This window comes from Taudactylus pleione, unplaced genomic scaffold, assembly GCF_031769625.1.
Source record: "Taudactylus pleione unplaced genomic scaffold, aTauple2 ptg000085l, whole genome shotgun sequence".
Taxonomy (NCBI): domain Eukaryota; kingdom Metazoa; phylum Chordata; class Amphibia; order Anura; family Myobatrachidae; genus Taudactylus; species Taudactylus pleione.
In genome coordinates this window covers 5,645,442-5,654,409 of record NW_028284487.1, presented here as the reverse complement: position 1 = coordinate 5,654,409, position 8,968 = coordinate 5,645,442, and the positions used below count along the sequence as shown (strand labels likewise).

At 44.0% G+C, this 8,968-nt stretch overlaps 1 protein-coding gene across 1 annotated transcript; it reads left to right on the top strand.

Annotated features, from left to right (window-relative positions):
• Positions 1-334: 334 nt before the first annotated feature.
• LOC148530698 (general transcription factor II-I repeat domain-containing protein 2-like) lies at positions 335-1,735 on the top strand. The gene has a single exon (XM_088468284.1). It carries the CDS (start codon positions 335-337, stop codon positions 1,733-1,735), a length of 1,401 nt encoding a protein of 466 aa, XP_088324410.1.
• The last annotated feature ends 7,233 nt before the right edge of the window (positions 1,736-8,968 follow it).

Below are 8,968 nucleotides of genomic sequence, written 5' to 3'. Positions count from 1 at the left end.
CAGGATTCAGAGGAAGCCAGGGCATTTGGGGGAACCACCTGAGCGGTGACTTGTGGGCAGTGAAGGTCGGAAGCGGGAGCGCGAAGAGCGGGAGAGAGAGAGTGCGGGAAACGGAGGCATCACAGCGCAGAGGCAGCTTGGAGGAAGTTGGGAGCATTATTACCTCAGTGTGAGCCTGAGGTAAAAGCGGAGTTTCACCAATCAGACTGCAATGATGGGCATTGCAGTCTGTATGTCTCTGTGTGGGCAAAGTTATTGCTGGTATATTGTTTTTGTAGCGCTGTATATATATATTGGTATTTTACTAATAGCAATTTGGAATCCCTAGGAAACAATGATGTCAAGAAAAAGAAAAATTGACTTGGAGTGTAGGATATTCAAAGAACAGTGGACTTATGATTACTTTTTCATGCAGTACAAGGAAAGAGCTGTATGTCTGATATGCCAGAATATAGTGTCTGTGTTCAAAGAATATAATTTGCGTCGACACTATGAAACTCATCATAAAGATAAATATGATTGTTTGGTTGGAGAAGTGAGAAAAGATAAAATATTAAAACTGAAAAATACATTGACAACTCAGCAAAATACTTTTGTGAAGCAGAAGCAGCTAAATATTTCATCACTGCGAGCAAGTTTTCAAGTTGCCAAGCTAATAGCATGCACTGGCAGACCATTCGTGGAGGGAGAATTTGTTAAAGAATGCCTTCTTTCTGTTGCCAAAGAGATGTGTCCAGAGAAGGCCGATTTATTTAGTACAGTGAGTCTTTCAGGACCTACAATTACACGGAGGATTGAAGAAATGGGAGACAATTTGCATCAGCATTTGCAAAACTCCACAAAAAAACTTTCATATTTTTCCTTGGCACTCAACGAAAGCAATGATGTTCGTGATTCTGCACAACTTCTAATTTTTATTCGTGGTACGAATGATTATTTCGAAGTCATAGAAGAGCTTGCTGCACTGCAAAGCGTCAAAGGAACAACTACAGGAGAGGATATCTATGAAAAGGTTTGCCAAACTATGAATGGTTTGGAGCTGGACTGGGCTAAACTAGCCAGCGTGACAACTGATGGTGCTCCTAGCATGGTGGGGTCTAAGAAAGGAGTAATTGCTCGCATTAACCAAGAGATGGACAAACATAACCATTCTCATCCAATAGCCATACACTGCCTCATCCACCAACAAGCGCTGTGTAGTAAATCACTGAAGTGGGACTCTGTTATGAAAATTGTGGTATCTTGTGTTAACTTCATTAGAGCTCATGCACTAAACCACAGACAATTTCAGGAATTTCTGTCTGAGCTAAATGTTGACTATGAAGATGTTCTGTATCACACAGAAGTCCGTTGGCTGAGTCGAGGGAGAGTTTTGAAACGTTTCTATGACTTACTTCCACAGATTACAACTTTTCTGCTTTCAAAAAACAAAGAAGTACCAGAGCTCAATGATGCAGAATGGAAATGGCACCTTGCCTTTATGACAGATGTAACACAGCTACTCAACAATTTCAATATGCAACTTCAAGGAAAGGGGAAGCTCATCTGTGATATGCAATCACATGTCAAAGCATTTGAAGTAAAATTAGGCCTCCTCATCAAACAAGTGAAGGAGGAAAACTTCTGCCATCTCCCCACAACTCAAAATCTGTTAGCGGAAAAACCATTGATTGCATTCCCAAACAAAACATGTGTGGATTCACTGGAAAAATTTGCAAAAGGAGTTCCAATTTAGAATTAAAGAGCTTCATCTCCATGAACAGGACATACAGCTTTTCCGTAACCCATTTTCTATTGACATTGAAAATGTGGATACAATTTACCAAATGGAACTGGCTGAACTGCAGAATTGTGACTCTATGAAAGACGCATTCAAGTCAAGCAGCCTTCATAATTTCTATGCATCTCTCCCCTCTGAGACATATCCTCATCTCAGGAACCATGCACTCAAAATGGCAACCATCTTTGGCAGCACTTATGTCTGTGAACAGACTTTTTCTAGAATGAAACATTTGAAATCTCCAACCAGATCAAGACTAACGGATGCACACTTGCATCACTTGTTACGACTAGCAGTGACAAATATGGAACCAGACATTGACCATCTCATTAGCCAAAAGCAGGCCCATAGTTCCCATTGAAATACTGGTAAATTTGTTGATTTAACTTTACTTCATTTTAAATATTGTATTTGTTCCCGTTTTGTTTCTTCACTTCAAAATAAGATATATGCAGTGTGCATAGGAATTTGTTCATAGTTTTTGTTTTTACTATAGTCCGGCCCTCCAACAGTCTGAGGGACAGTGAACTGGCCACCTGTTTAAAAAGTTTGAGGACCCCTGATCTAGCGGGTAAGCTATCAGAGCTATTTACATTCCTGTGACACCATTCACTCATTTACCAGCAGTTACTGGAACTTCTTGTGACTACCTCTGCTCCATGAAATACAGTTCATAGTATTTTTGAATACACACTGACTTTACCCATTCAAGAATATACCATCTGGTAAACATCTATACTTCCTCATGGGTACTTTTTAATTGAGATATGACATTCTCACCAGTATTGGTTAGCAGCTGAATCAGTACTTACATTTCAATTATATTGTCGGATTATTACATATTTTTACATTCATGTTTTTATTGTCATGTATTTCATATGCTTTTTCTGATTATCTTTTATTTTTATCATAATTTATCCCATGTAGATTTGTGCACTTCAGTTCTCTCTGGAGCGCCTAAATTTGTTTCTATTCTTACTTGTTTATTATCAGAGTAATCTGTGATGAAACTCTGGCCCCATAACCTATTGACAGAATATCAAATTAACACGATGAGGAGTAGATATATATATATATGTATATAATTGAACAGCCTGGAGCTTATGTTGTTGCTGGGCATTGCAGTGGTTGGTGGTTTTGGGAGATTAATTTTTTTTTTCAACAAAAGATTACAACATGCGATGTCCAAGTGTTGTACTTTTTTATATTGTTTTTAGAGGCGGACTACAGGTGCCAGCGAGCCCTTAATGTGAGGGCATGCTGATCCACAATTGCCATAGTGCCTGGGCAGGCTTGCTAGGACTCGTGGGCCACCTGCAAAAACAAAATTATTAACTTTTTTTTTTACTATTAGCCGCGCATCGACCACCACGGGGGATGCGGGGAATAGTCCTGGGCTGAAGGTTGTTCCTCGGGAGGGGAAATCTCATTTCGGGTTTCTATTACTGTCTGTTTAAAATAATTGATGTTTTCACAGACTGTCTATTGCTGTCTAAAGTTTTTTTTTTTGCCATTTTACGTTGGATTTGCCTTTAATAAATATTTGCTAGAAAATAAAATAATGATAAAAAAACTCCCACCAATTCGATGTTCACTAAATTTACCCACAAAAGTAAAATGTTCGACAAAGCAGCATCTGTATGGAGTTCGTAATGTACTCCCTGTGTTTGCATAACTTTCCTCTGGGTGTTCTGGTTTCCTCTCACACCCTCCAAATATACTGGTAGGTTAATCGGATTCTGACAAAATTAGTCCTAGTGTGTGTGTGTGTGTGTGCTTATATTATGTTAAGTAATTTAGACTGGGGCAGGAACTGAAATGAAGGACAAATACTCTCTGTACAGCACTGAGGCCCTGATTCAGAGGCGCTCGCAAAAAGCGAGCGCTTGCTCTAAATCAGGGCTGGCGCTTGGTTTTTTAGTTGCAGCCTCTTGGCCGCTCGCATAGCTGTGGGTTACCGCCCACAGTTAATGCGAGCGACGAGGATGATGGTCGCGATGGTCAAGACCACCACGACCAACGAGCTTGCGACGAGACCCTTGTGGTAGGGTCTAGTGGCCGCAAGCCCCAGAGAGCTTTTGGCTCTAATAGAGCCGGAAGCTCTCCCACTGACATCACTGGTGATGTCAGTGGGGCCACCCACAAATGGCAGGCGTCCGCATGGGAACGCCTCCATTTGTGAAGCCACCCCCTCGCCATGCCTACAAAATGGGGTGAGCTGTCGATCAACATCGACAGCCGCCCCTTTTGTAGTGAGCCATGGAGCGAGTGCTTTTTGCGCTCGCTCCGGGGCTCACGCACGTGCAGTGGGCATGCCGCGCATGCGCACTGGGCCACCATCGACCTGCTTGCGAGCGCAATGTGCTTGCGAGCGGGTCTGAATCAGGCCCAGAGTACACTGGCGGGATATACAGAAACAATAATAATAAATAATATTGATTACCTCTAACATTATAGGGGTGTATGAAGCTTACATACACTTGGAGATAAATGACCCTGACACCTAGAACATAAAGTAAAGACAATATCAATGAATGCTTACATGTAGTGTATGGTGCAACATCTAAAGAGGTACCTGGGGTTTCCAATAGGATCTGGCTAAGGGCCTGATTCAGGGTTGTACACTAATGGCTGTGTATGTGCAAAAATATGCTAATGAAACAGCGGGCGGGACTTGTACAGAGGGGCCCACCTGAGCCAACGCAGCTGTCGGCACCCGTGTACACACTGGACGCAGATCAGGCAAACACAGACTTCCTGAGTGAGTCGATTGCCACCGCTTCTGAGACGCCAGAGCCATGTTTCCTGCGTACTGAATTTCATTCGGCAACTGGTACATGCCGAAAAACAGTTGCAATACGCCGGTGTTTTTCTCCCCACTGAAAATGTCCTCTGTCTGTCAATCACTTGCTAATAAATCCGTATTTGCAATTCAATCACCACACATGCGCATTGCGGCGGTGATGCATGTGCAGCTGGCCGATAATCACTCAACCGTGTGAACATTGGCATATCATCCCTGCGATGTGTTCCGAGTGGCCGCATCAGTGGTCTCTTCAATTCTCTATCGGGACTCCTATGCATGCATGGTTACAGATCATGCATGTGTGGCGGCCATTGCCGGGGACAGGTTCCGTAAGAACCCTCTCAAGGTAAATTTTGTGAAGTGTAGCCAATAGGCTACAGCGGCTAATGCCATCTTCAGATGATACTATGAGGGTAGTGGTTGCTGTTGGTACATTTAGTCCATACATAATAATTGCGGGTATCCCCTGAAGACTGGTGTTTTTGGGGAATATGCCGCAAATATTTAAAGAAAAATAGGCCTCTTTGACTATTGCTGGAATTTGCACTACATTTTGCTGTGAGATTATGCAAATGGTCATGCAAGACATCTGTATCCCTAAAGCAGAAAGGAAGAGGGAGGGATGTTGGAGGGCTCAACAATGTATGAGCAAGGGGCAAGCAGTTGGTATTCTTGCCCCCCCCCCAAAAAAAATATACATGGTGCATCCACATTTTTGTAGCCTTATAAATGACCCATACTGAGCCTTTATAATGGCACTGCTCCAAGCTTGGACCAGCAAATCTCCTCCATGTACAGTGACTGGGGGGCAAGGATAGCACAGGGAGACAAGATGTTGTGTAATGGAAATTTGAATCCAATGGAGATCAAGTTGTTCATCTACAATAATATTAATCATGATTGGAGGAAGATAATCTGCATGTTATAGCAACCTAACAAATAACATACAGCATCAGGTTAAATGTGTTAAATGTCTAAACCCTTTCCCTGAGACTCATTTCTATATGGGATGTGTATTGGGGGTCATTAGCATGCATTTGGCTAGAGGCGGGAAAGGCTGTATGGCAAGGAGGAAATGTCCCTTAAAAACCCTTTTTTAATCCTTCCTGCCCCCTGCTCTTATAAGGTGTCTGAATACACATCTTTTCATTAGCACATTTACAGTTTCACTGACACGTATACATTCAGGCTGTAGTCTCAATTATTTCATTGTACATGTCTATATTTTGTTGTATCACTCTGTTTTTTGGAATTTTATTCTGGACATCAGAGTCTTTTCCCAATGCAGATGACTGTTCCCTGTCTTGAGTACAAATGCTTTGGTCTGTATGGTATATACTCATGGACAATTTAACATTTGCCTGTGCTGCTCCCTGCGCTGCATTCAGCAATGGATGGATTCATTAATGACTTGTCAAAACAGATTATTATGGCAAGCTCTGTCCCTGTGCTCACAGCAGTGGCCCTGCCTTGTCAGAGTGACACTTATGTTCATGATCTGTTGATTGCCTCCTATTACTGTCTTGAGCACAGAAACAAAACTTGTCATAGTGATCTATTGATCACAACTTTCTGAAGCACTTAAACTAGGGCGGAGTACTGCATTGCTGGCATGGCCACCTCTGGGTACACTCCGGACTTCACTGGGTACAGAGCAATAGGAGTTCATCTAGCAAAGTGGGGGCTCCAAGGGGGGAAGACCAGCATTGCCCAGATCAGCTCTGGGCCCCATAGCAACCAGCAGTGCCAGTGCTCCCAGTGGCAATGATTTCAATTACTTTCCCAATGTAAGTTTGTGATCAACAAGACAGGTGAACTGAGATGATGCACTATTTCTGGAACTAGTTATAACAATTAAAATGACACCTAAAGAAGATGTGTGGCATATTATGTCGACATTCATAATGTCGACATGACTGTAATGTTGACATACAGTATGTCAAAACTGTCCATGCAGGCATTTGTCGTGTCGACACTGATGAAATGTTAACGTTATTAGAATGCTGACAAATCGCCCCTCGTGGTCTAGCAGGGACTCACCTGGTCTGGTGGCTCCAGCGATGTCTTCTGGTTCCAGCAGTGACATCCTGATGATTAACCAACGGATAATGCGGCACTTACAGCTGTTAATATTGCTAACCATAACCGTTCTCATAGTGCCTAACCCAAATCTCCCATCCTGTAATATAATCCTGACCCTCCGTTGCCGCAGTCTAACCATAGACCTTCTCCTAGTGCCTAAACCAAATCTCCCATCTTGTAATATAATCCTGACCCTCCGCTTCCGCAGTCTAACCCTAACCCTTCTCCTAGTGCCTAACCCAAATCTCCCATCCTGTAGCATAACCCTCACCCTCTGCTGCTGCAGTCTAACCCTAACCCTTCTCCTAGTGCCTAACCCAAATCTCCCATCCTATAATATAACCCTGACCCTCTGCTGACGTAGCCTAACCCTTCTCCTAGTGCCTAACCCAAACCTCCCATCCAGTAGCTTAACCCTGATCCTCTGCTGCGGCCTAACCCTAACCCTTCTCCTAGTGCCTAACCCAACTTCCCATACTGTAGCATAACCCTAAACCTCTGCTGCCGCAGCTTAACCCTAACACTTCTCCTAGTGCCTAACCCAAACCTACCATCCTGTAGCATAACCCTGACCCTCTGCTGCTGCAGCCTACCCTAGCCCTTCTCCTAGTGCCTAACCCAACTTCCCATACTGTAGCATAACCATAACCCTCTGCTGCGCAGCCTAAACCTAACCCTTCTCCTAGTGCCTAACCCAAACCTCCCATCCTGTAGCATAGCCATAACCCTCTGCTGCTGCAGCCTAACCCTAACCCTTCTCCTAGTACCTTACTAAAACCTCCCATCCTGTAGCATAACCCTAACCCTCTGCTGCAACAAGCCTAACCCTAACCCTTCTCTTAGTGCTTAACCCAAATCTCCCATCGTATAATATAACCCTGACCCTCTGCTGCCGCAGCCTAACCCTAAACCTTCTCCTAGTGCCTAACCCAAATCTCCCATCCTGTAGCATAACCCTAACCCTATGTTGACGCAGTCTAACCCTAACCCTTCTCCTAGTGCCTAAACCAAACCTCCCATCCGGTAGCAAGACCCTATGCATCTGCTGCTGCAGTCTAACCATAGCCCTTCTCCTAGTGCCTAACCCAAATCTCCCATCATGTAATATAACCCCGACCCTCTGCTCCCGCAGCCTAACCCTGACCCTTCTCCTAGTGCCTAACCCAAAGCTCCCATCCTGTAATATAACCCCGATCCTCTGCTCCCGCAGCCTAACCCTGACCCTTCTCCTAGTGCCTAACCCAAATCTCCCATCCTGTAATATAACCCCGACCCTCTGCTCCCGCAGCCTAACGCTGGCCCTTCTCCTAGTGCCTAACCCAAAGCTCCCATCCTGTAATATAACCCTGACCCTCCGCTGCCGCAGCCTAACCCTAACCCTTCTGCTAGTGCCTAACCCAAACCTCCCATCTTGTAGCATAACCCTAGCCCTCTGTTGCTGCAGTCTACCCATAGCCCTTCTCCTAGTACGTAACTCAAACCTCACATCCTGTAGCATAACCCTGACTCTCTGCTGCCGCAGTCTAACCATAGCCCTTGGTCCCTGCAGAATGTCAACATTGAACATGTTGACACTGTGAACATTCTGTGGATGCCAATATGTTCAACTTTGACATTTCTACAATATCAACATCATAACTGTCAACATTGCGGTGTCAATATTATGACTGTCGATATTGTAAATGACTACATCCCAAAAAATGGTACCACCACTGAGCAAAGCAAGGGCAACTGTTTTATAAACGCCTCACAGGAGTTCCAGAATCTATCTATCTATCTATCTATCTATCTATCTATCTATCTATCTATCTATCTATCTATCTATCTATCTATCTATCTTGTAATTAGTTAAATGTAAAACAGTTGTTCCTTTTTGTATCTCATTACATAGCTGTCTGCAGTCATTTCACTTTTTCCTTAGGACATCTGTGTATTGGGTGTCAGTCTGGCCCCCACTACCTGCCTCCCCTTTGTAACCATGGCTGGAAGAGGTCTGCACATATAAAGACCCCCTGTGTCCTTGCTAATTTTCTGTATTCAGGAAGACCCCATAATGCTGATTTGCTCAGCGGGAAGCCATTAGGAGCGCATACAAGACCTGAAAACCCTTCCCATCCAATTAGGATGCATTTAAACAGCTGGGTGATGTGTGTGGGGCAGCAGTGGAGAATATGCTTCCTCTCCTCAATGTTAACCCCTTTGCTTCTGTCATTAGGTCATGTCTTTTTTTTACATAGGACTGAGGGCCTGATTCAGAGCCGGATGCTATTTGCGCTCGCTCGTTCACAAAAAGGGGCCGG

What these genes read in the sequence shown, in the direction of transcription:
- LOC148530698 (XM_088468284.1), top strand. Translation starts at nt 335, where the DNA reads ATGATGTCAAGAAAAAGAAAAATTGACTTGGAGTGTAGGATATTCAAA.